Source organism: Impatiens glandulifera, chromosome 4 (assembly GCF_907164915.1).
Source record: "Impatiens glandulifera chromosome 4, dImpGla2.1, whole genome shotgun sequence".
Classification (NCBI taxonomy): Eukaryota; Viridiplantae; Streptophyta; class Magnoliopsida; order Ericales; family Balsaminaceae; genus Impatiens; species Impatiens glandulifera.
In genome coordinates this window covers 55875892-55902007 of record NC_061865.1, presented here as the reverse complement: position 1 = coordinate 55902007, position 26116 = coordinate 55875892, and the positions used below count along the sequence as shown (strand labels likewise).

The 26116-nt window shown below is 33.7% G+C and overlaps 5 protein-coding genes across 6 annotated transcripts; 3 read left to right on the top strand and 2 right to left on the bottom strand.

Moving 5' to 3' along the window:
- Nucleotides 1-7338: 7338 nt before the first annotated feature.
- Nucleotides 7339-14225, top strand: LOC124936757 (2-alkenal reductase (NADP(+)-dependent)-like). Of its 2 annotated transcripts, none has more exons than XM_047477278.1 (5): nucleotides 7339-7612; nucleotides 7682-7742; nucleotides 7938-8104; nucleotides 13377-13459; nucleotides 13635-14225. In XM_047477278.1, exons 1-5 carry the CDS (start codon nucleotides 7376-7378, stop codon nucleotides 14011-14013), a joined length of 927 nt encoding a protein of 308 aa, XP_047333234.1. In that variant the 5' UTR covers nucleotides 7339-7375; the 3' UTR covers nucleotides 14014-14225. The 2 variants fall into 2 exon arrangements, with proteins under 2 accessions (XP_047333234.1, XP_047333233.1); XM_047477277.1 differs by having other exon boundaries at nucleotides 7682-7865.
- Nucleotides 14226-14693: 468 nt separating this feature from the next.
- LOC124936093 (chaperone protein dnaJ 49-like) lies at nucleotides 14694-16200 on the bottom strand. The gene is made up of 2 exons (XM_047476552.1): nucleotides 16045-16200; nucleotides 14694-15950 (listed from the first exon to the last, which is right to left on the bottom strand). The coding sequence occupies exon 2, from the start codon at nucleotides 15889-15891 to the stop codon at nucleotides 14836-14838; it is 1056 nt and encodes a 351-aa protein (XP_047332508.1). The 5' UTR covers nucleotides 15892-15950; nucleotides 16045-16200; the 3' UTR covers nucleotides 14694-14835.
- A 1641-nt stretch (nucleotides 16201-17841) lies between these two features.
- Nucleotides 17842-20201, top strand: LOC124935994 (ribosome biogenesis regulatory protein homolog). The gene is made up of 8 exons (XM_047476444.1): nucleotides 17842-18006; nucleotides 18231-18381; nucleotides 18477-18528; nucleotides 18617-18745; nucleotides 18857-18974; nucleotides 19149-19332; nucleotides 19667-19780; nucleotides 19858-20201. Exons 1-8 carry the CDS (start codon nucleotides 17918-17920, stop codon nucleotides 20002-20004), a joined length of 984 nt encoding a protein of 327 aa, XP_047332400.1. The 5' UTR covers nucleotides 17842-17917; the 3' UTR covers nucleotides 20005-20201.
- Nucleotides 20202-20630: 429 nt separating this feature from the next.
- LOC124936050 lies at nucleotides 20631-23719 on the bottom strand. Its single transcript, XM_047476503.1, has 8 exons — nucleotides 23191-23719; nucleotides 22987-23115; nucleotides 22232-22347; nucleotides 21947-22028; nucleotides 21801-21860; nucleotides 21567-21674; nucleotides 21332-21377; nucleotides 20631-21080 (listed from the first exon to the last, which is right to left on the bottom strand). Exons 1-8 carry the CDS (start codon nucleotides 23257-23259, stop codon nucleotides 20875-20877), a joined length of 816 nt encoding a protein of 271 aa, XP_047332459.1. The 5' UTR covers nucleotides 23260-23719; the 3' UTR covers nucleotides 20631-20874.
- A 1316-nt stretch (nucleotides 23720-25035) lies between these two features.
- Nucleotides 25036-25950, top strand: LOC124935466. The gene has a single exon (XM_047475898.1). The coding sequence runs from the start codon at nucleotides 25036-25038 to the stop codon at nucleotides 25948-25950; it is 915 nt and encodes a 304-aa protein (XP_047331854.1).
- The last annotated feature ends 166 nt before the right edge of the window (nucleotides 25951-26116 follow it).

Below are 26116 nucleotides of genomic sequence, written 5' to 3'. Positions count from 1 at the left end.
ACTGTCAATGGGTGTAAAATGTGTTAAATAGAAGCTACACTACAGCTCTTGAGAATAAAATCCCTGAAGGAGCTTGGAATAATAATATACCATATGTCAGGAACTTTAAGGTATTTGGTTGTGTAGCCTATGTACACATACCAGATCAAAGAAGAGTTAAGTTGGATGATAAGAGTCTGAAATGTGTTTTGATTGGTTTTAGCAAAGAATCAAAGTCTTATCGACTATATGATCCTAAGTCAAAAAGGGTGATAGTTAGTCGAGATGTAGTTTTTTGAGGAAAAAGAAGGATGGAAGTGAGATGAAGATGAATATAAAGATGGAGCAGAACATGAATGGAAGGATTATGTGCCTGAATATGACTTTAAAAATGAGGAAGTGGAAAAAGTTATTCAAATTGGAAATGAAATTATACTTGATGATGTTCCTATTGTTAACATTCCTCGTAGATCCAATCAGAGTCAAGCTCTAATGAATATTCAAGTGACTCAATTGACTAAAGTCTTACTCCACCCGAAAGAAATAGGAGAGAAAACAGAAGGACTCTCACGGCTTCAAGACAATGTCAATGGGGCTGATATTTTGGCTGATGAAGATGATGTAGCCATGTATATAGAGTTGGACCCTTTAACCTGTGAAGAAGCTACTAAAATCTTAAAGTGGTGTATGACTATGAAGGAAGAAATTCAATCAATAGAAAAGAAGAAAAGAATCAGACATGGGAACTTATGGAGCTACCAAAGAATGTTAAAAGTATTAGTGTTAAATGAGTTTTTAAAACCAAGATGAATGAGGAGATTGTTAAATACAAAGTAAGGCTAGTGGTCAAAGGATAATCTCAAACACATGGAATTAATTATAATGAAGTTTTCGCACATGTGGCAAGATGGGACACTATGAGACTGTTGATCGCAAAGTTAGCCCAACAATGATGGAACATGTACAAGATGGATGTGAAGAGAACTTTTCTTAACAAAATAGGTGAAGAACAAAATGTGTAAAAGTTGATGAAAGCATTGTATGTCCTTAATCAAGCACCAAGAGCATGGTATAATCAATTAGATGATTATTTTACTCAACAAGGCTTTAAGAGGTGTCAATTGGAGCCTACCTTGTTTGTTAAAAATGAATCAGAAGGAAGGTTGGTGATTGTAAGTCTTTATGTTAACGATTTGATAATTACTGGGAATGATGAAGAGTCGATTAGAGTTTTTAAGAAATCTATGAAGAAATAGTTTGAAATGACAGATTTGAGAAGAATGAAGTTCTTTCTTGGTGTTGAGACAATTCAAAGTGACGAAGATATAACTATTAATCAACAGAAGTATGCAAGAGAAATTCTAGCAAGATTTGGGATGATGGATTACAATTCTGTTAGAAATCGATTATTCATGGGGATAAGGTTAAGATAAAGAATGAAGATGGAGTTAAAGTGGATGCTATTATCTACAAGCAGATGATTGGAAACTTGAGATACCTCACTGTGGTAAGACCAAATATCATGTTCGTAGTTGGTTTGGTGAGTCGATATATGGAATCACCTACTAAACAACACCTGAATTTGGTTAAGAGAATAATAAGATACATCCAAGGAACAACAAGTATGGGAATTCTTTATAGAAGAGGAAAATTAGAAGATTTGATTGGATATACAGACTGTGATTATGCTAGAGATGTGGATGACAGAAGAAGTACATCAGACTATGTTTTTATGATGGTATGTTTTTATGATGGGAAAAGGAGTCGTGGCTTGATCTTCCAAGAAGCAACCTATTGTAACTATATCCACTACTGAAGTTGAATTTGTTGCTGCAACTTGATCATGTGTTTGTCAAGTTGTTTGGATGAGAAGAATCTTAGAAACACTTCATCACTTTCAAAGGAAGAGTACAATCATATTTTGTGATAATGTGTCAACTATTAGTTTGTCTAAAAATACCGTGCTACATGGGAGAAGCAAACATATTCATATACGTTATCATTTTATTAGAGAGTTGTCTAGTAAACGTATTGTGGAACTCGTACATTGCAGGACAAGTGATCTGATCAGGTTGCAGATGTTATGACAAATGCCTTGAAACTTGATACATTTGAAGAACTCATAAAGACGATGGGAATCATTGATGTTAAACTAATTGATGATGCATTCTAGTTTAGGGGAGGAAATTTTGATTTATTATTTGCCTATTTAGTTAATAATTAGTTTAGAAAAGTTAAGACTTAGTCTTATTTATAATTAATCGTTTGTTCTAGGGATTAGACTTTTTCAATGTCAGTTAGTTTACTTTTTCAAATAATGGTTTAGTGGCTTAATATGATAGTTTGATAATGTTATATAACTATTAAAAGTCAAAACTATAATAATAATAGTGTGTGTTTTTGGTTCAAAGTAGTCTTTTAGATCAAATATGCCTCATTGAAATGGGTGGTAATTAAAGGAGAAATAGCATGACACCCCGCTTAAACTTAAGGCACTTCCAGATAAAATCGAACCCTTGATATTTTGGTCTTTTAAACCGACTTTTACCACTAAGCTACCTTGGTGGATAAATCTTAAAAATAAAAAATAGGATCATGTAATTTAAATTTCTCTTATAGAGAGTTGAACTCAAGACCTTCCGCTTACTAAGCATGTGCTCTAACCAAAGCTACAAGAGCTTGATTAAATATACCCTAATTAAAAAATAATATAAAAATATACCCTAATTTAAAAATGAAAATAAAAATATAATTCGAAATGAAATTACAAGTATAGTCAATTACATTAACTTTTAAGTTCACATTCTACATTTAATATTGTGACATATTCCAAATTTAGGTTAGCTAGATTTTGTTCATATTGGAGAAACATACCAACCAACTCGGGGTGTTTGGTTCGTAATACTAGTTATATGTACAATAGTATATCTTGTACATGAGTACTAAGATGTATAAATTATATAAATTATTAGTGTTTTTCTTAGAATGGTAAAAGATGTATAAATTATATAGATTTTACAATTTTTTGTTTGGACAATTGGTTTGATCGGAACATGGTATAAAAAAATAGTAAAAATAATTAAAGACTATTTTATCCTTGTATTTATATAAATTATTTTGATATTATTATTAATTATTTTTAAACTATTAAAAAAATTAATTATCATATAAATATTTTTGAAAATAAATAATAATTTTATGATAATATAATTTCTTTGTTAGAAAAATTAGATAGTTAATTAATAAGTAATTAACTATTTAAAAAAAATAATCAAATTCAATTTTATGTGCAGGTGCATATCATCAACCAGATCGGTCAAACCGAATCCTCCAAAGGAAGCTCAAACCGATCTCACTGACAAAGCTCAAAACCGGAATTCCTAAATAACTTATCTCTCCAAGAAATCTGGATCGGCTAAACATCAAAGCCGGTTAAACATCAAACCGGAAACTGTCCGGCTAACTCAAAGACTACTCAAAATCCAACAGACAGACTACTCAAAGACATGGATACGTTGGAAGTTAGCGTGTTAAGATAAACAAAATATTCCTTGGGAATATAAAGAAGAAGGTTTTGAAACAAGACAAAAATACAGGCAAATGATTACCTAATTTTGTACAAGTCTACAAGTAACCTCCAGGGGCAGGCGACTGTCAAATGTACAACTGCCATGTGTACAAAAGACATAGCGTGCAAGGCACCTAATCTGGACTGGTTTGGTTCCTTCTGACCAATCACTTTGAAGAGAGAAAATGTGACCGTTGTCACATTTTCACTATAAAAGGAAGCATAAAGGCTGAAGAAAAGTCTCTTCTCCCGCCCGCAAGTTCTTGTCTCTAGTTCTAAAAAGCCATACGCGTGAAAAACTTGCTCTTCTTCAAACTTATTCTTGCGTTCATCATAAAAGCTTTGGACTCTTACTTTGGAACAATATCTGATAAATCTGCAAAGTCATTCGAGTGATAAGAACCAATTGAAAAAGTTTATGTATTTATATATTTTATAAAAGTGTATTACAATACTGTGTGAGTATTGGAAAGTGTACATCGAGCAGTAAATAAGACTTGATTGTATGTTGTATTGTGTTGTGGAATATTCCTTAGTGAATATCTTTCTCATTGTTTGAGAAGAATGGGTGACATAGGAGCTTTATCTCCGAACATTCATAAAATTTGTGTTGTGTTCTTCAATTACTTTCAGTCACCAAACTAACCGAACCGGCTCTTCCCTCACTATAACTGAATTCTCTCCACTCTCATTTTCAACCGATCCGTGTGTGTTGTTTTAGGCTGAAACAGACATTTCCACCATTGAGCTCGGTTCGAGAGTCTGTGACAGTTTTTGTAGTGTTAAAACCGGTTCTAATTCTTAACCAAATTAGCGCCAACCGTTTTGTGTGTTGTAAGCGGTCTCCTTTAGCCGGACCCCGACCCCCTATCGGCGATCTCGATCCTAACAAGTCGTAGAGCCGGAGAAGTGATGACGCATCTCATTGATGACTATTGGAGAGAAGGTAAGATTAGTGAAACCTTCAGTGGGTAAACCGCAACTCAGTGCAAGATCTATTTCACTGAAGAAGATGGTTTTACCATAAACTTGAGTGAGGATAATATCCCCCTCAATGACCTTAGCGGTTCTGAAGAACCAATTGACTATATTGTAGTCAATGACATATCGGTCCTCTAAAATTTTTCGTAAACCGGTAGTTTTAAGAGAGCGGAATAAACATTGAATTTTAATGTCATCAAATTGAGAAGCCGATTCAAAGTCGGCAAGAAGAACTTTGTTTACATGAAGGCAAGACATTTTGTTTGATGATGTTGATAAAGAGTGTGATTGGAAGTGAAAGAGGAATGTGTTACTTAAATAGCCAAGGTTTGGTTAGCGTATCTAGGTGGGTTATATTTATGTTTAGATGTGATGATTATTTCCAAGAAAGGTAATGATGAGAATTAGATGTTTAAAGATATTTTTGATAGAGTGTTAGTTTTTCTCTTAGTAGTGATAGACATGTGCCTTCACGTTGTTCGAGATTTGGACTGTTTTCTTTTTCAAAGGATTATTTTCAAGCATGCATGACAAACAATGTCCAGTTGTCCCATGTTGGCCGGAAAATAAACTGACCGACATTAAGGCGTACGTAATCGGTTGATTTTTCATGACTAATTTTTCGAGATAGATTATTTCATTTTGAATAAGTACTTGCTAGTTAGGCAGTAGTTATTTGGTTTATGAAATAATTTCATATGTTTTATCCGAGTCATTTGAACCGCTTAATTTGTGTACAGATAAGTTGGTGAGTTGATTTATCCAGTCTCAATCGGAGACAGCTATCTAGTTTAACATGCTTGACTTTTATCCCATTGATTTTTCATGCATATGATGATACCACTTGTTAGGATCGGGATCGCCGATAGGGGACCGGGGTCCGGCTAAAGGAGACCGTTTACAACACACAAAACGGTTGGCGCTAATTCGGTTAAGAATTAGAACTGGTTTTAACACTGCATAAACTGTCACAGACTCTTGAACCGAGTTCAATGGCGGAAATGTATGTTTCAGCCTAAAGCAACACACACGGATCGGTTGGAAATGAGAGTGGGGAGAATTCGGTTATAGTGAGGGAAGAACCGGTTCGGTTAGTTTGGTGACTGGAAGTAAATGAAGAACACATAACACAAATTTTATGGATGTTCGGAGATAAAACTCATACGTGACCCTTTCTTCTCAAACAATGAGAAAGATATTCACTAAGGAATATTCCACAACATACAATCGAGTCTTATTTACTGTTCGATGTACACTTTACAATACTCACACAGTATTGTAATACACTTTTACAAAATATGTAAATACACAGACTTCTTCAATTGGTTCTTATCACTCGAATAACTTTGCAGATTTATCAGAATTTGTTCCCAAGTTTAAGAGTCCAAAGCTTTTATGATTAACGCAAGAATAAGTTTGAAGAAGAGCAAGTTTTTCACGCGTATTGCTTTTTAGAACCAGAGACAAGAACTTGCGGGCGGGAGAAGAGACTTTTCTTCAGCCTTTGTGCTTCCTTTTATAGTGGAAATGTGACAACGGTCACATTTCTCTCTCTTCAAAGTGATTGGTCAGAAGGAACTGTGTCGGTCCAGATTAAGTGTCTTGCACGCTTTGTCTTTTGTACACATGGCAGTTGTACATTTGACAGTCGCCTGCCCCTGAAGGTTGCTTGTAGACTTGTACAAAATCAGGTAATCATTTTCCTGTATTTTTGTCTTGTTTCAGAACCTTCTTCTTCATATTCCCAAGGAATATTTTGTTTATCTTAACACGTTAACTTCCAACGTATTCATGTCTTTGAGTAGTCTGTCTGTTGGATTTTGAGTAGTCTTTGAGCTAGCCGGACAGTTTCTGGTTTGATGTTTAACCGGCTTTGATGTTTAGCCGATCTGGATTTCTTGGAGAGATAAGTTCATTTAGGAATTCCGGTTTTGAGCTTTTTCAGTGAGATCGGTTTGAGCTTCCTTTGGAGGATTCGGTTTGACCGGTCTGGTTGATGATATGCACTTGCATATAAAATTGAATTTGATTAAGTTCTTTTATATAATTAATTACTTATTAATTATCTAATTTTTCTAACATTCTTTATAGATATATTTTATTTTCTATAATTAAATAAATATTTATCAATAATTAATATTATTAAATATATAATAATTACAAGCAAATTAATCAGCCTGAATAATTTGTTGAAATTTACTTCTTTCTATAATATATTATTCTATGTTATGGAGGCTTAATGAGAATTTAGGTAAGAAAATAAGAATTTATTATATTACTTGAAAATAAGAATAATTAAAACAAAACCAACTAAAACCAATTTGACTTATTTAATGTACTCTAACCTAATTAAAAAAAATACAGTTAAATAGTATTAGACGTTTACTATTAAAAAAACCAAAGAGATAACTAAGAAATTAAGAAACCCTATTGTTTTTAACTTATAATAACTTATTCATAAATCTCTTACTTTTTTTTTTTTTTTTTTTAGAATTCCCTAAATAAATCAATCTTTTTATTTTTACCTTTCTATTTTTCACTTTTAGATATTATTGGTCAAGAGGATGAAAAATTCAAAAAATCTGTTTACCTTCTCAATGATATTTTCACTAATAGAGTAATCCTGTCCACTCCCACCATCCGACAAGAGGAAGAAGACAATAATTGAGGTTAAAGACAAGAAGAAAGATCCAAATGTTATAAGTGAGTGAAAAATTAGAAATTAACAAGGTTAGAAAAGGAAAGAAAAATTATAAAATTCTATTTATAGTACTATATCTCCAACCATAAAAGGCATAACATAGAACTCTATACCACTCTTCCTTCATCTGATCTTCTCAAGTAAAAATGGCAGTAACAAATAAATATATTGCGATCAAGAACTTCATAAATGGCGTCCCAAAAGATTCCGACTTTGAACTCAAGACCGAATCCCTTTCTTTATCACTAGAACCCGTCCCTAGTTTCTTGGTAATAGTCAAAACTCTTTACTTATCTATCGATCCTTCGCAGCTAAACCGCATGAAGGAATACAGTTCGTCACAAAAAGCCATTAGCTTTGCTACCCGTATCAATCCAGGGGAGGTTATAAACTTATAATTAAGTTCCTTCTTTTACCTTTTTTTTTGTATTCTTATCATGTTTTATGGGCAGGTCATCGATTCTATTGGTGTGGGAAGGGTGGTGGCTTCGAACCAGACCGAATTTGTGAAAGGTGATTTGGTTTTCGGTGTTCTTCAATGGGCAGAATATAGCATTGTCAAAGGGTCAATCTTGTTTAACAAATTGGAACCTATGGTTATGGGCTTCCCTTTGTCATACAATCTTGGGGTCCTTGGTACGTAGGGCATGTCCCGTTTGGAATCTAATTAAATATTGTCATTTTGAACCATGATTTCATCTTTTGTAGGGTTTAGTGGGCTCACGGCTTATGGTGGTTTTTTCGAGGTTTGCAAACCTAAGAAAGGGGAAAGAGTGTTTGTATCTACAGCTGCTGGATCGGTTGGAAATTTAGTTGGCCAATATGCTAAGTTGTCGGGTTGTTTTGTGGTCGGATGCACAGGAACCGATCAAAAGGTTCACATTTCTTATTCTACTATGATCACTATAATAATACATAGCTACAACACAAAACAACAAATGACTAGAGAATATAAAAAAAAACATTGAGTCCTATTTTTTTTTTTTTCTAATAATTATAAAAGCGAATAGTGACTCCTACTCAAATGAAAGAAGTGATTACACTAAAAATGATTAGAATACTCTATAATCAAAAACTCCCTAAATTTCTTTCTTTGGATTAGCAAAAGAACAAAGAAGAAAACAGAAAACCCTAAATTTGTTCACTCTCTCTCAACATTATTGTGTTAAGAGAAAAGTACAAAAAAATGTATTTATACACTAACCTGTTTTTATAACAGAAAACTCTAACCTGTTTAATAATCGAAAATCCTGACATATTTACTTACCCGGAAGATAAAATCCGACCGCAATGGCAAGGAACACCTCAACAATTCTCCCCCTTCCGAGCCATGGGAGAATGTTGCTATAAACATTCATCATCGTGACGCCCCTACCAGAATCTTTCCGGCTTTGGCAGAACATATCTCATGCTTGCCTCTTGGCAAGCCCTTTGTCATCATATCTGAATCGTTCTCATCTGTATTCACTTTCTTCAAACATAACTCTGTCTCGAACACTTCACGGATCAAATGATACATTCTTTTAATGTGTTTTGAACGTGAATGGAAATTTGGATTTCTTGATCACATGTATAGCACTTTGTGAGTCACTAAACACCACAAACATGTATTGTTCTATACATGTTTCTTTCAATAATTCCTTCATCCATCTCATTTCCTTACAACATTCAGTAATTACAATATATTCAACTTTTGTAGTAGACAAAATAACACATTTTTATAGACGAAACTATATGATACAACTCCTCCTCTAAAGGTAAACAGATACCTTGAAGTTGATCTCATTGTGTCGATATCACCACTCATATATGAATTAGAAAACTCTTCGACATATGGATTTCCAATACCATAACACAAAGCATACTTGGAGGTCCCTCGAAAATACTTCATTAGCCACTTAACCGTTTACTAGTGTACCTTATCAGGATTTCAAAGGAAACGACTAACTACTCCAACCGCATTAGCTATATTCGGTATTGTGCAGACCATTGCATACATCAAACTTCTTATTACTGAAGCATATGGAACCTTGCACATTTCTTGTCTTTCCTCTTTATCTTTGGGAGATATTGTCTTGTTTATTTTCAAGCGTGTAGCCAATGGACAAGCAATTGTTTTGTCTTCTCCATACAAAATCTTTTTAGAATCTTCTCAATATATCTCTTTTGAGACAACCATAGTCTTTTCTTCACTCGATCATAAATGACCTGCATTCCAAAAATTTGTTTTGCTTGACCCAAGTCTTTCACATCAAAAGACTTAGCTAAATCTTTTTTCAACTTGGAAATCTTGAGTTTAATTCTCCTTACAATCAACATGTCATCAACATATAGGAGATGTATAATAAAATCATTAGAAGCAATTTTTTGCACAAAGTCATAGTTATTTGTAGACGTCTTCATGTACCCATGGATAGTCATGAACGACTCAAACTTAAGATACCACTGTCTTGGTTATTGCTTCAAACTGTATATATAGACTTTATATAAGTTTGCACATCTTACTTTCCTCACATTTCTTATTGTAACATTCAGGGTGCTCCATATAAACATCATCATCTAAATCACCGTGGAGAAATTTAGTATTGATATCAAGTTGTTCAACCTCAAGATCCATACAAGCAGATAAATCTTTGACAACCAGTTTAGCCTTGTATCTTGACTTGCTATCATCACATTCTTGCTTGATCTTGTAAACCTATTTATTTTGTAATATTTTTCTGCTCTTTGGTCTTTTCACCAATTCATGTGTCATTTTTTAGGAATGACTTCATCTCTTCATTCATGACAGTTATTCATTCTTCCTTGTGAGCATCCTCAATAAACTCCTTATAGCATACAGGCTCCCCACAATCAGTTAGAACTATGTAGTCAGGCACTTAGAACTTGATATTTTCTCTCTAGTAGACCTCCTAAGTATCTCTATTTGTTAATTCTGTTGATTTCCATCTTCCAGCTGAACTTCAAAGTCATCATCAATATTATCACTAAGATCAACTTTTGTATCATTTCTATGGCCTACATCTTGATCCTGAGAAACATCATCATAACTATCTGAGTCTAAACCTACATGTGGCCTTGTCTCCTCAATATCATGAGACGACTCAAAATCAGGAAGATCGCGTATGTATGCTTCAAGCTTGTCACCCTCTTCAAAACTCTCAATAGTCTGATCTTCAAGGAATACCACATCTCGGCTTCTCAAAACCTTTTTGTCCATTGTGTCATAACACTTGTATCCCCACTTTTCATCACCATAACCCAAAAATATGCATTGTCTAGTTTTTGCATCTAGTTTAGATCTCTCATTTTTTGGAACATGCACAAAGACTCTACAACCAAAAACAAATAAATAGTCATAATTAACATCATTACTTGACCAGACGCTTTATGCACACTTATTATTCAATGGCTTGGAGGGAGAACGGTTGATCACATACACTGTAGTGCTCATGGCTTCAGCCCAGAAATGCTTAGTTAACCTAGCATGGGAGAGCATACTCTTCATCCATTCCAATATTGTTCTATTCATCCCCTATGCCACTCCATTTGTTGTGGAGTCTTGGGCACAATCTATTCATATCGAATACCCTGTTCTTTGCAATAATCATCAAATGATCCTATGTACTCTCCCCCTTATCTAATTGCACCCTCATCATTTTTATGCATGTCTCTCTTTCAACCAGCTTGTGAAAGACCTCGAACATTGCTGCAACCTCATCCTTGGACTTTATAATATATGTATAAACCTTCTAGATGCATCGTCTATGAAAGTTACAAAATAAGAAGCACAATCTATGAATTTAATCTTGATAGCACCACCGACATTTGTATGGACTAACTCAAGGACATTCTTTTTCAGTTCCACTTTCGACTTACCGAAGGAAACTCTGTTCTACTTACCCTTCAAGCAATGCTCATAACTTTCACGATGAGCATCATTGAGATTCAACAACTCATTCTTCTTGATCAAAACATTCAGCCATTTTTCACTAATGTGACATAGTCTCTTGTGCCACAACTCACCGAATGACTCCATCACGACGGAATATGTTGCATCATAGACAATTTTCAAATTTTTCTTGTATAAAAAACAACATTTCTTACCTCGTGCAACAACCAAGGAACTCTTTCTTAGCTTCCATGCTCCACCACTAAAAACATTATGGTAGTCTCCATCATTGAGCTTACCTGCGAAAATCAAATTCAAGAACATGTCTTACATCTCTCAAAGTTAGGAAACAACCCATGTTTGTCTCGATTATAACATCACCAACACCAAATATCTTGGACACGCCACTTTTACTCATGCGAACCTCACCATAATCACCAGTTTTGTAGGACTGTACATAACCTTTGTGTGGAGTAACATTGAATGAGGCACCTGTATCAATAATCCATGTTGTTTCATTTGAAGACGTGCTAAGACATGAGTCTTGACATTTAGAAGCATATGTCAGATCATCATCTGAAGCATAAGCAAATGTATCTGCATTCTATTCTTTCTTTTCTTTGGGCTTCACTGTACCCTTTGCTTTATCATTTTTAAATTTTCAGCACTCGTTTTTCCAATGACCCATTTTTCCATAGTAATGGCAAGCATCATCCTTTTTCGGAGCTCTAGACTTGCCCCTATTCGAACCACTTCTATTATCCTTTGATCTTCCCATATTAGTCACCAACATATTAGACTTAGAGGGTTTATCTCCTTTTTGATTCTCCTCATCAAGTAAGGAATTAGTGATAAATGTCATGTTGAGTTTACCATTTGGTGCTGAGTTGCTGAGAGTGATAATAAGTGTCTCCCAATTTGTAGGCAAAGAGCTAAGGACTTAAAGTGTTTGCACCTCATCATCAAAGTTTATCTTCATATTACTTAGTTGATTCAAAATATTTTGAAATTCATTCAAGTGCTCAATAATTGATTTATTATCAATGTACTTCAGGTTCACCATCCTTAGTACTAGTGTTGTTTTATTCCCTACCGACCTCCCGTCATAGAGAGCTTCAAGTTTGCTCCACACACCATATGTCGTAGTCTCGTTCTCAACATGGTGCACAACATTTACATCAACCCACGAACGAATAAAGCTACATGCTTTTCTATCTGTCTTTTTCCAATCAGTCTCTTTTGTACTGTCATATCTAACACCCTCATTTTCAATTTTTTTCATTCAAATCATTTGAAACTAATAGATCAATAGTTAATCATCAATTTTCATTGCTATAGTTTGTACCATTTAGACTCATCATATCAGGTCTAAATTTCTCCATTATTATACTCTTAACAATTAACGAAAACCCTAGCAAAGAAACCAGTTGATCTCCTCTTTGAAATTCGTCGGGTAACTAGCAGAGCACTCTCTGCTCCATTGTTAAAACAGGTAACCAATCAATTAGGAGAAAATGTCACATTTTTATTGTAATTTTTGTTATATATTTAATAAAACTAATTTAATTTAGTTGGTTAAATATTATAATAGTTTTTTTTTTTAGATTTTAGTTTGAAAAGCTTGGAAATATATTTTTTAAGGGTCCTGGTAGCTTCCCTTAGTATGTATGGTCTCCAGTTTCTTTAGAATGTCAATAATGAAGTTGCAATGATCCTAATCAATCTTGCTTTATTTTGAAAGATACTTATATTAATTGTTCTAGCCAAATAACTCCGGAAACAATGATAGAGATCGAGTTATGGACTTGTTTAGATTATGGTTATTTAAATAGCTTCCTATTTGTTCCGGAATAAGATTTTGAAAAATAAATAAATTATTTGGTGAAAAGATCACTTAAATGTATTAATAAGTGAAAATTTAGGGAGTAATATATTGATCATAATCAATTTTGTTTTATTTTGAAATATCCTTATATTTGTTTGAGCCAAATAATAAATGAAAACAATGATCGGTTGAGATATAGCTGCTGATTGATATTATGAAGAAAATAAAAGTATTTTGATTGATTTGAAGTGATAAATAGTGTTATTAAGATTATTAAAATAATTCTAACTGAAGTTATATTCAATTTTTTTATAATATTAAAATTAATTTAACGATTTGATATATGATTTGCTGTACTTGATTTTGACTTAGTTATACATATTTATGTTTTAATTTTTTCATTTTTTGTGAATAATATATATAATTATAGGTAGAGCTCTTGAAGGAGAAGCTTGGATTTGATGATGCATTCAACTATAAAAAAGAACCAGACCTTAAGTTAGCTCTCAAAAGGTAAATAGACTAAATTATTTTTATTAAATTAAAATGTGATTTAATTTCATATATTTTTTCCTCTAAATATTTCAAATTTTAATTTAGTAATTAATTAATACATACTTGTTAATTTACTTGAATCATAGTAATGCGTTTTGTAAATGCAACAATCTTATTTTGAACCTTTGAATAGGTACTTTCCCGATGGTATCGACATATATTTTGACAATGTTGGGGGCGAGATGCTAGAAGCGGTTGTAGAAAACATGAATGTACAAGGAAGAATTGCAGCCTGTGGTGCAATTTCAGAGTATGCAAATACTCGAAATAAGAAAGTTTCTTTGAGCTTGATTGACATTATATACAAGAGGATAATAATCCAAGGTTTCTTGACACCCGATCTCATGAATATGTCCGAGGATTTTATTTCTGCAACATCGGCTCATATTTGTGCTGGAAAGATTCATGTGCTCGAGGATGTTTCTTTCGGATTGGAGAGTGTGCCAACTGCCTTCATTGGGATTTTTCGTGGAGACAATATAGGAAAAAAGATTGTTAAGATATCAGATTAAAGTGGCTCAATTAGTACTGTAACCTCATGATTCCAGCACTCTTTCGTTTATAGATTCGGAACATCAACAAAAAGAAACTCGAGTTAATCGGGTTCTTATCTATTAGGAACATCATGTCCCCCCAAACCGAATCTATCCAGTCCTTACCATAAAAAAAAACTAAAAAAACAGCAAAACAGACAATCATCTGATCAAGAAAGATAACAGACATGAAAAAAAAAAAAACTCATATATTTCATAAACACAAGTTACAATAGAACATTTGGAAGGAGTTATTCTCCCCTTTAATTATACTGGGAATCATTAATTTTTAACATTAATCCAATAATCATTAACAACATCATTGTAAACTATTCCATCAACATTTGACACTGATAGACTTGCTTGTGACCCCAAAATCAAACTAATTCATCCCTTACCATAAAAGACTACAAAAACAGCAAAAGAAATAACCACAACCATCTGATCAAGAAAAGAAACAGACACAAAAAAGAGATGACTAATCAAGAAATATCAGCACTAGAGTTGTTTTTCATGAACTCCATCATATTATAACTGTAATGGTCCTTATTTCTAGTCCACAATCATGTCAAGGCCGCCTCGACAACAAAATGAAATGCGACATGAGCTGTTCCTACTTCCTATATAACCAGACCCCTTACACTCGTCCAACAACAAAATATGCAAGTAGAAATTTAGTCTTTACGCAATGAAATTGGTTATGTTTACATGATAGAAGCGAAGCATTATAACGTATAACTAGGAAATAAGACTGTCGAGATAATAACAATAATAAAAAACAATCTCATCTTGTAGTCAAAATCAAGAGGCAGCAGCCATCCTGAACTGCTTCAACGAATCGCAACTTGGCGTTTCTCGGATGAATCCCCAACGAAAACGCTGCATTTCATTCTCACAGTTTTGGGAAAGAACATAAACATAGTCTCTCTCCACCTTTGCTTCCAAAGCCACACGTAGCTCGCTATTGACAGAATACTCCTGCTCAAAGCTTCGAGATTTCACGAAAAAATTCACACCCTTTTGAGTGGTGAATCGATAGTCATATGGGTATTGCCTATATAGTTGATAAATGGGCTGGTTATAACTAGGCAAGAAATTCACGAGTATTATCAGAAGAACAGGGAGAAGCTGAAGTAACATCTTGCCAGTTCCAGCTGAAGAACCATTGTTATTGCCTGTTCTTACTCCAATTCCAGGTCCAAAGTTAAATGTGCTGAAGTGAGTTGTGTTTCCAGTTCTCATTCCACCAAAGAAGAAATTCCTGAATATTTCTTCTGCATCAATGTCAGCCTCATAGTAACCTTGATGCCTCCTAGCAGCTCGTCTCTCATAAACTGGTTCCTCTGATCCAACAACATCGTACTTCCTTCTAGCTTCTTCATCACTTAAGCACTGGAATGCTTTTGATACAGATTTGAAACAATCCTCAGAACCAGGAGCTGTGTTTTTATCTGGGTGAACTTTCAGAGAAAGCTTACGATATGCCTTTCGGATATCCTCAACAGTACAGTTCTTCTCCAACCCTAAGATCTCATAATAATCCTTCTTCTTCTTTAATTCTCTTACAATTGTCATCTGCTCTTCAGTATAAGTCGCCGGTGATGATGAAGATCCACCTGTTGATGCCCGCTTTCGAGGGCCAGTACTTCTGGATTGACGTTCTGAAGATTCTTTGGTTTGCGCGGTGGAATTGTCAGATTCATTATTGATCTTCGACAACAGATCGTCGATCTGAAGAGACGGATCGAGACGAAGGGATTTGGTTAAGAATTTAAGTGCGCGATTACGATCACCTGAATCAAGAGCATCACGGCCGATCTTCAGACATTTCAAAGCTTCGTCTTTGTTCCCGTCCATTTGTAAGATCTCTTCTAAGCTTTTCCACCGACTACCCTGATAGAAATATCAAGTAAAAACTGCATACAAATTGAAACAAAGAGGGTAAGCAGAAACCCTAGAAATCTCTGGATTGAAAGGGCGATGATGAGAGATCGATCCATAGAAACTTACAAAGATTGACGATTGATGAATCGAACAAACGCGAAACCTAACGAGCTGAGAAGGGCAGCGAAAACCAGATCGCAAGCCGCTTGAATCTGGGTTGAATCGTTAATATGAAGATCAGGATCGCTTGTTTAATTGTGGAAATATCTTGATGGGAACAATAAAACCGTCTTTTTCCTCTTACCCATAGATTTTTTTTTTGGTCTGAATTCTCAAGTATTTTCAAATAAAATTATAGTTTATTTTTATTTTTTATTAAATCAAAAGGAAATCGAATGAAATGACCATAATAATGGCTTTAAATGGGGAAATGATCATCGCCTAATAAAAATTGTACAAATTATTACTTCTCAGTCTTCTGACGAAAATATCTCCGTCCCATCACTCGACAGAACCTCAATTCGTCGAGTATGTCGTCGCGGAACAAACGTGTCGTCGCGTCGCGTCACGCAACGGGGTGTTTTTGTCATTCCACAAGGGAAATGGTCATTTCCGCAAGTTTTATTGGGTGCTGGTCATTTCCCCAATTAAGGTCATTATTATGGTCACTAGGAAGATCCCGTGAGATGCACACGAATAAAAATATATTGTTACAACGTCTCGCGTTAATCAAATTTGGTGTTAAATTTAAAATATAAAGTGTTATTAGTGTATTTGGTAAAGAGTTGTACTTGTTTTTGTTAGGTTGCGAGTTCGAAATATACCTATATCATTTTTAATTTTATTTTTAACCGTTTTAAATTTATGGTCGGATCAACCCAGAATCCGACAATTTACTCTCATATATATCCAAATTAACCACAACTTTCGACCCGACAATCTGGACACTTTCAAAATTAAGCATTATTATATATATATATATATTTCATCAAATTCAAGTATAAAATTTCATAAATATATTTTAAACATAAACTTAAATATAATCATGGGTTAATATACAGCGAAATTTGACGAAATGACCCTAATAATAATGTCATTTTGGAAGATGATCAAAGCTTAATAAAGTTTAAAAAAATGACATTTTCGGACGAAAATATCTCTTTGTGTCACAAACATCATGTGTCGCGTGACGCGAATGAGTATTTTCGTCTTTTTAGACAAGCCAAAAATATTATTTTTTACAAACTTTATCAGGCCTTGACCATTTCCCAAAAAGGATATTAATAGTATCATTTCGTCAAAATTTTTGATAAATATGACAAATAAAAAAATGTTTTTATCATTTTTTAATAATTAGATAAACAATTTTTTACTTAAAAAAATACAATCAACTAAAACCCTAACCTAATATCATCCATAAATATTAAATAAAATTATTATTTTGGTTGAGGTAAATTTGAAAAAAATATGAATATTGACAATTAAAAAGAATTTTACTGTATTTATTATTTATTTAAGAAGTAAAACTATTTTTACATTCCTAATTTTTGTCAAATAAATTAAACTTTTGTCTTTAAATTGGACTAATTGTTTAAGGTTTTAATTTATTATTTTAAAGATATCTTATATAAAATTATCATTAAAATTTTTAAATTGAAGTAAGATACCCTCGTGTTTTAGGCCCGACCTTAGTTAAGCCCAGATTTAAAAAAATAAAATTATTTAGCCTGATATAAATATATTTTTTTTATAAATAATTAACATTAAAATATTATTTATTTATAACTGGGCTTTTTGTATATTAAAATTTAAAATTAAAAAATATATTTTAATTTTTTTTTTATTAGAATAAAATAATAAATTACAGAATTTAAGAGGGCCATTTGAATATTTAAGGCTAACTTAGCTGGTGTGACCTAGATACATCGTCTTCCTTAAACCCTGGTTACCGGCGGCTCCATTAGAAAAAATTCACAGTTTCAAGTCTAGAGAGAGAGAGATGGAAGAACAACAACCTCGTTACCAGTTGGATCTGGGAAATCTCATGGCCTTTGATCCTCATCACAGTATTGCTCAAGATTCATCCAGGTTATTCCTTGTCTCCTTTTATCAATCATTCAATCTTCTTTCATCTTATCGAAACCAGTTTTAGACCCTTTTAGGTTTTCCATTCCTAATAGAAGTTATGGTATAATGTTTTAGCAGTGGTGTTAAATCTTTGTCTTTTGTCTTGTGTTATTTGAATAAAGGAACGTCTTTTAAGACTATTAGCTGTTTTGGGTGTTTAATTAAGAAGCTTTTTTATTGAACAGGGAAGAGATTATAAGAGAATGTATGCAAAAGGGTACTGAGTTGATTCAAGCAATTGCTGATTCTCTTTTTAGCTTACCTGCTACTGAAGATAGAGATGGTCCAATTGTGAAATTGCCTCTACCTACTACTAGATTGCCTAGGGAGAAACCGGTATGTGTTTTCTTATCTGAATGTATTGTTGTCATGCTTTTTTCCCTTCAATTTTGATTGGTTTTCCTTATCAAGATTTCACTTGTTTTCTGCAGCTTCCTAGGAAGAAACCTCCTACAACTTGGGAGTCATTTGCGCAGAAAAAAGGTTAGTGAATGGTTCGATTGTGTTGAATCATAAAGATTATTAGCTAGATTGTGGATTTGAAGGGTTTTTTGTTTAATGACATTTGCAGGTATTGTTAAAAGGAATAAAGACAAATTGGTGTTTGATGAACAAACTGGTACATGGAAGCGTCGCTATGGATTCTATCGCGTGAACGATGAAAATAACATCCCCATCATTGCTGCTAAGACGACCGATGGTAAATATTTTGAATATAAGATAATTTTAATGGTTGATATTACTTTTCATTGTTATTATATCTTTTCAGTAAGCATAGTTCTTCTTATATTAATTTTTTCATGATTCTTAGAACCTGGAGTAGATCCATTTGCAAAGAGGAAAGCAGATAAGAAAGGCCGAGTTGAAAAGAACCAGAAGAATAGGTTCCAAAATTTGAAAGAGGCTGCAAAAGTTGGTGCACTGCCCAGGTTTTGTCTCATAATCCTTCCCACATATTTTGTAGTTGGATTTGTTGAATCATTAGGAACTTCTTGATTGATGAAAAAGTGAATTATTTTAGGTTATTTGGTATAGAAAAAAGACCCTAGTTTTCTTTTATGAGCATGAGATCTGAAACAGTTGTTTCCTTTTTCTTTGGCCAGCCATGTCCAACTTGCTGCCACAGCTTTGCCCATAACAGGAACTCAAACAGCACCAAGAAAATTCAACAAGCATGAGCTTGAAAGCGTTGCAGGAATGGCAGCCACCTCAACAGCCAGCGGTGGGAAGTTCGATAAGAAGCTACCTGGAGAAAAGCCTAAGAAACACGAAGGCAAGCACCGCAAGGTATTGGGCTGTTTTGTTATAATTTTTTCATATTGATCAGGATACTAAAAAATCTACGTTTGTTATGTTTTCCAAAAACCTGAATGATCCAAAAAGGAAATATGATATTGTTCTAAAAAAATCCATTCCAAGGTTACTATAATTTAAACTGTGATCAGGAAAACAATTTGTATAATGATCTAAGGAATTGGATCTTCATCCAACAAGGTCTTATACCAAATAAAAAAAGTTAATGTCAGTTTTAACTTTGTTAATTTTCCAATGAGACATTGATTGTGTCAGAATACTAGTTTTCAATTGCTCTAAGGCTCTGCTTTTTAATTTTGGATTGCAGTTCCTACCGGTTGTTGAAGGATCAGGAATGGGGTCACTTGAGAAGCAACAAAATGATAACATTCTGAACAAGTTGATGGCCAAAAACTCCCACGAGGTGCTAAACGTGAATCGGGTATGTCCCAACCATTATATATTTTTTTCCTTTGATCCATTCCGACATTCTCATACTAACTGATTCATTGATAATAGGCGGTGACTATGTATAATGTGAAAGATGAGAAGCGGAGGAACAGAGTAGGGAAGGTTCCATCTAGCTCGAGTAAGCTGAAACCGAAGAAGAGTCTTGGCAAGAAGACTTTCAAGAAAGGCTCCTCCAGTAAAGGGAAATCAGAATGATCATAGATAGGTTGTTTCCAATGAAGAAGATGATGCCTATCATGGAAATTTCTAGAAGGTTTTGGTAGTTGATGAAAGTTCAGTTGTTTGTCACTGGGTTTAACTTTTTTTTTTCTTCTGTTTGAAACAATATAAGTATACTTGCATTTTTCAATTAAATATTATTTACTTTTTTGTCCTAATTATTGTTTTGGCTACTCCCATCAATGTTTATGTTTTTTGTACTGTTGGAAAATTATATATATATATATATATATAATCTTTAATGACACATACACTTATAATTTTAATCTATTTATAAATTTATTGAAGAATTTTAACAAAAATATGTAAAGTCTAATAAAAGTATTTTGGAAATGAATGACAATAGGAGTTAGACATCATAAAACAAGGTTTTAAAATAGACGCTACTAGGGATGGGAAAATCTTTTTTTCCTTTCAGATGATAGAAAGATTGTGAACAAAATATATATAGTGAACAATTATTTACTGTCAGAAAATAAATAGATAACAACTCTCATAATTTGGGTTATTTTTGAAACTATCCTTAAATATTTTTTTTTTCTATTTTAAATAATTTAACGAATCATTGATTTCAATTTCATATTTATATACAGTTAAGACTAAAAAAAACAACTGTTTTCAAAACTGTTATAAAATAAAAAAATCAACTATATGTGTATTTTTGGTCTAAAATAGGCTTTTGCCAACAATTCACTATCACAATTTCAATTACAAGCTATAGTCAGAATATTTATTATATTTGATAACTATTCTGAGCTTGCTTAAATCAAATCATAACACATCTATGAAAAATATTACTATTCATAACAAAGCTGTGACCAATTGAATTCACCAAACAAGTCTCTGTTACTCGGTAGACGATTGTAACTTGATCTTCTCCTTATCGATTCTGTCTAACCACTTGAACCCAAGCTCACATCCCGCTCTTGCAGCCATTTCAAACTTCTCCTTTGCCAATTCGACTCTAGTTATATCATCAATTACCAGAGCTGGTTTGGTCTGGTGGCTTCTCTTTCTTTCAAATTTTGTGATAACTTCTGGTACTTCAACACCTGAGGCAAGCAAGCCAGACACTATTATGAACACTTTAAAGAAAGGGATGAAAGTATCAGATATCTCATATGAGATAAAGTTTGGAAATAAAACTAAGTGAGAAGCAGATTTATTGGAGGTTTCTTATTTGATTCAAATTTAGAAACAAAAAAATGTTTATAAATGTCCCCTCGATAAAACAGAGATTACTTGTTTTTTTAGTATAGCAGCAGATGAAAGGTAACCAGATCAAGAAATCATGACAGTTTACCTTGTAAAAGAAGGGATCCATATACTATAGCTGCACCAGCATGTCCCTGCAGAATAAGTTATCAATTAAATCAATTATCAAACAAAATCAATCTAGGCTAATTATCCATCTTTTTCTTTGCTGAAATCCTACACTTAAGCATAAAATAATCTAAGAAAAGCCTTGGATAACATCAAATGATCCAAATATAATATTCGCTTGTTTGAAAAGAAAAAAAGATAGAAAATTCTTCTACCTTTTCTGAAGCTCTGTGGAAGCACCATATGGCTGATGCGACATCTTTCTTCACACAATCACCAGTCAAAAACACAGCTCCTAGAAGGTAAAGAGCACCTGGATGAAGCTAGCGAAATGAAAACACAATATTAACTATTGGTCTAATTTATTCAAACACAAAATGAGCTTTAGTAACATTACAAAGCGTTCTTTTCTTCAGAAGATGTTATTATGTACAAGCAACAAAAGATACCTGATCAACAGCCTTCTCCAAATAATAGAATGCTTGCTGATCCGACTGAACATATTTATTCTGTTCCAACACAAAGAGAGAATTTTCATAAGGACATATTTCTGATCTTTAGAACAATTAAAAATAAGAAGGAATATAAAACTTACATCAACTCTAAGCTTACAACCTAGTTCATATTGTGCATCTGGATCACCCATGTCTGCAGCTTCAACCAATAAAGCAGCCCCTCTGTTTAAAGTAGACAAACTACCCAGTTATTTGATATAACTATGTCAACAGAAACAATTTACTAGGAGAGGAGTTAATAATCAGCTAAAAAGGGGAATGCAATTGTTATCCCTTAAAATATAAAAAACATCAAGGAAGAAGTAAGCCGACAAAGCAAACAAAGATAAAAAAAGGTACAAGGTTTAGAGCTTGTTATCACTTACACAGCTACACATGCCCCAGGTGTATGATACTTAAAATGTAACTTTGATAAAAAGTATCTAGCTTGTGTATTTGAATTGTCAACCTCCAGGGCCAACTCAAAATTCTCCTTTGCCGTCTGCAATATCACAATTCAAGAATCAATTTGAAAGTTAAGCAAACTTTCTTCATGCATATGATGGGAAATAATCTACTTTAATGATGACAACTACCTAATCCAAATTCAATTCATACCTACTCATTAAGTTCATTTGGAAACGGGATGTATCTGAATTTAGTTTGACCCAATTTCAGGATTTCAATGGCAGTTTCTCTGCCAGATCCAGATCCAAGACAAAAGTTTTTACAAATAGGACCATTGTAGTTAAATCAAGAGCTGGAGATGGGGGAAACTGAAAAAAGAAATAGAGCATGAGTTCAAATTCAACCAAATTACTGATCACTTGGCCAAATAAGAGACCTCAACTCATACATAATGTCTAAAACCGTATAAAATCATTGCATGCATTGATATTAAATAAGTGAACAAAGAAAGAGATAACAAACATCAATAACCATGCTCATTATTAGTGCAAAATGATGATACCACAATCTACACAGTATAACCATGCCTCTACAAGAATCACAAGGATGATAGAGTAATTCACATAGTTAGATGCTGACAATTTACTTAAGGAGTTTAAGTGCAATTCCCTAACATGTACATGAAAGTGATGGTAAAAATGGTGAACGAAAGTTTCCATGAAGTTGAGTTTACCCGTAGGAAAGGAATCAACTTTACGTCATTGTAGTCCCAATAATCCCTTACTCTATCAACTTCCTTCAATGCATTCCAACCTTTGGCTATGTACTCCTTCGCCTTCTTGTTTCTACTGTGAATTCCTCTCTGCAAGAATAATCAAATCTGACAGTGAACATTTCACACATATATATATATATAGTCAATATTCAAATAACTGACCTGCAGAGTAAATCGCTGAAGTAGATTATTTTGGTCCCTAGCACGTTGCAAAAGGATTTGTCGCAGCATTGTTACCAGATTATGCAAACTCAATAACAATACGAGTCAAAATTAATCTTAGACGACGAATTGTGGCATTGTTAAAACAGAATATATATATAGAACATGCAGTCACGTATTAGCATCTGTAATTGGGAAGATAACTATATCATTTGGGAACGAGAAGCTTAACAATCGATTGCCATGAAGACTAAGGACGGAAACCGCCTGAGCGATTGATTCGAGTCCGTGAGGAGGCGATTGCGTTTGAGAGAAGACGAATTAGCGATTATAAGTGAAGCTGCCAGACGATCGATCTTCTGTTTCTGTTGATGCTAATTAAGGAATCGGTTGTTTGAAGGAAGAGAAAATATTAGAAGCTGGAGTGAGAAACCCTAGGCCAAAACAGAAGGCGGTGCAGGCGGGGCGACGGGCGGAGTGAGAAAGAGACGACGACTTTAGGGCGGGCGTTTCAGCCTAACTGACGTCACTCAATCATAATCTTCTTTAAAGAAAATAATAATAATGATAAAATAAGATAGTTCTTTTCTTTTATTTATATACAAATTATTAAGTTTGGACTTAATTGTTCAAATAAATTTATAGTCAAAGTTATAATGTGGTAACTTCATAATTCTTTTATAAATATACACAATTATTTTACACTATTATTTATATTAAATAAGTGACAATAATTTCTTATGAGACTACGTTTTTCTTTTTCTTCCCACCAGTGTAAGTCAACAAAAAAGAGTAACATAATAATAAAAATATGTTACGGTTCAATTCTCATCGAAAACGTTTTAAATAAAAGCGGAGGTTCATAGTTGAAGGGTGTAATGTTTGTTTTCCTTCAAAATAGTATATCTCAATTTGGACTTTCAATCGGATGCTGGATAATTTGGACGTTCGGTTTGAAATATCAGACACCATTATATTATATTCTTCCTATAAAAAAATTCTTTAAAAAAATTATATATATTAGATTGATAGTCATATTATTATAAATAAATAAACTTAAAATATTTATAAAATATGAAAATTAAATAAATATATAATGATAATTATATATTTAATTGTGTATTCGGGGCATATTGGGTGAGATCGAAGCAGAGACACAAATACAATTCCCGTAAAATTTCCGATTAACTACCGATCAAATCGGAAAATATCGTTCCTAACAAGATAGTTCAGGTCGAACCGCGAGGCGGCTAGTTATAATTGTCATCCCAACTTTATCCAGTTTATCGATAGGTCAAAGTTAGACGACATAAATTTTGTGGCTATTAGTTTTGATTATAAGTGTATTCTTGAGAGACATTTTACAGTGCAAGATGTGGAAGATGTTATTAATGTGTGTGGTAGTGACAAGGCTTCGGGTAGCGAGGATTTCATTTTGGTTTTCTTCAAAAAGATGTGGACCTTCATTAAGGGGATGTTATGGCGGCTATTGAACACTTTTATTGTTTCTCCTCTTTCGATAAAATTTGGAATTATACATTAATTGTTCTCATCCGCGAGGTTTCAAGAATTATAGACCTAAAAAATTTTAGCCTATAAGTTTAGTCACGTCTTTTTACAAGATTATTTCAAAATGTTTGGCAAACAGGTTGCGTGTGGTGTTAGAATCAATTATATTCGTCAACCAAATGACGTTTATTAAAAGGACGTCAAATCTTTGATGCGGCGTTGATTGCAAATGAGTGCATTGATTCAGCTAACTCTAATGGTGCTCAATGTGCTTTCGTCAAATTTGGTATTGAAAAAGCTTATGATTATGTTAATTGAGACTTTCTCTTCGATATCATGGCTAGGATGGGAATGGGCGAAAAGTGGATCCGGTGGATAAAATTTTGTATTTCCACAGCTAAATTTTATGTTATTGTGAATGGTAGTTCTCAAAGTTTTTCGAGAGTTCGAAGGGATAGGCAAGGTGACCCATTGTCCCCTTTTTTGTTTGTCATTGTCATGGAAGCTCTTTCTAGGATTATGATATTCGCTGAAAATAACGGACTTATCCATGGGGTTGATTGTGGATCGGGGAGAGCTCCGTTTTACATTTCTCACTTGTTTGCTGATGATACGCTCTGTATGATTCAGGTTTTCCGTAGAAATTTCAAACACCTTTGTGATATTTTGTGGTTATTTGGGCTTGCTCGAGACTTAGCGTTAATCTTGGCAAATCTGAAGTTCTCTTCTCTAATTCTATGTCGGCTAGGAGAAGATCTCGTTTGGCGGATGCATGGTGTGGGGGGTAACAGTTTTGTTGTTTTCTTCCTTGTGTTGGCATCTATTACTATTTATAGAGATGCCACAATCAAAGATATGTACGACACTTGCTCTCAAAGGTTTGCGCATAGTATCAGATATAGAAGGAAGTTATCATTGGAGAAAAGTTCTTTTAATGATAAATTGTTATCATTAGTAGCCAACAAAGGTGTGTCTCCGTTGAACCAGGATACGATGCGATGGAGAAATTTGTACAATTTTGATGTGGGACATTGTTATTATCTATTTAATAGAGTTGTTCCAACTGAGTTTTGTTGGGAGAAATTATGGGAGTCTAAGATTCCCACTAAGATTTATTTTTTCGGGTGGAGTGCGATCCACACTGATAATCTAACTGATGATAGATATATGCGCAAGGGTCTTATCTTAGTTAGTCAATGTCGTATGTGTCTTAAGGATGTGGAGACGCCATCATCTCCTTTTATATTGTAAAGGAGTCTATAGTATTTGGAGTCTTCTTTGCAGTATTACTGGTATTCATTGGGTTATGACGGGAACTATTGGTGCGTGTTGGGAAACGTTGATTGAGACAGCTAGATTTGTGGGACTGAAACAATGGGGTTATATCCCCATTATTTTCTGGTTGGTAATTTGGTTG

Excerpts from the sequence above, each read along its gene's own strand:
- LOC124936757 (XM_047477277.1), top strand. The coding sequence starts at position 7,376 with ATGGCAGTAACAAATAAATATATTGCGATCAAGAACTTCATAAATGGC. Across the intron at positions 7,613-7,681 it reads CCCGTATCAATCCAGGGGAG|GTCATCGATTCTATTGGTGT; the intron begins GTTATAAACTTA and ends TTTTATGGGCAG. Across the intron at positions 8,105-13,376 it reads GCACAGGAACCGATCAAAAG|GTAGAGCTCTTGAAGGAGAA; the intron begins GTTCACATTTCT and ends ATATAATTATAG.
- LOC124936093 (XM_047476552.1), bottom strand. The coding sequence starts at position 15,891 with ATGGACGGGAACAAAGACGAAGCTTTGAAATGTCTGAAGATCGGCCGT.
- LOC124935994 (XM_047476444.1), top strand. The coding sequence starts at position 17,918 with ATGGAAGAACAACAACCTCGTTACCAGTTGGATCTGGGAAATCTCATG. Across the intron at positions 18,529-18,616 it reads GTCATTTGCGCAGAAAAAAG|GTATTGTTAAAAGGAATAAA; the intron begins GTTAGTGAATGG and ends TGACATTTGCAG. Across the intron at positions 18,975-19,148 it reads AAAGTTGGTGCACTGCCCAG|CCATGTCCAACTTGCTGCCA; the intron begins GTTTTGTCTCAT and ends TTCTTTGGCCAG.
- LOC124936050 (XM_047476503.1), bottom strand. The coding sequence starts at position 23,259 with ATGCTGCGACAAATCCTTTTGCAACGTGCTAGGGACCAAAATAATCTA. Across the intron at positions 21,861-21,946 it reads GTTGTAAGCTTAGAGTTGAT|AATAAATATGTTCAGTCGGA; the intron begins GTAAGTTTTATA and ends GTGTTGGAACAG. Across the intron at positions 21,081-21,331 it reads TGGATCCCTTCTTTTACAAG|GTGTTGAAGTACCAGAAGTT; the intron begins GTAAACTGTCAT and ends TGCTTGCCTCAG.
- LOC124935466 (XM_047475898.1), top strand. The coding sequence starts at position 25,036 with ATGGCTAGGATGGGAATGGGCGAAAAGTGGATCCGGTGGATAAAATTT.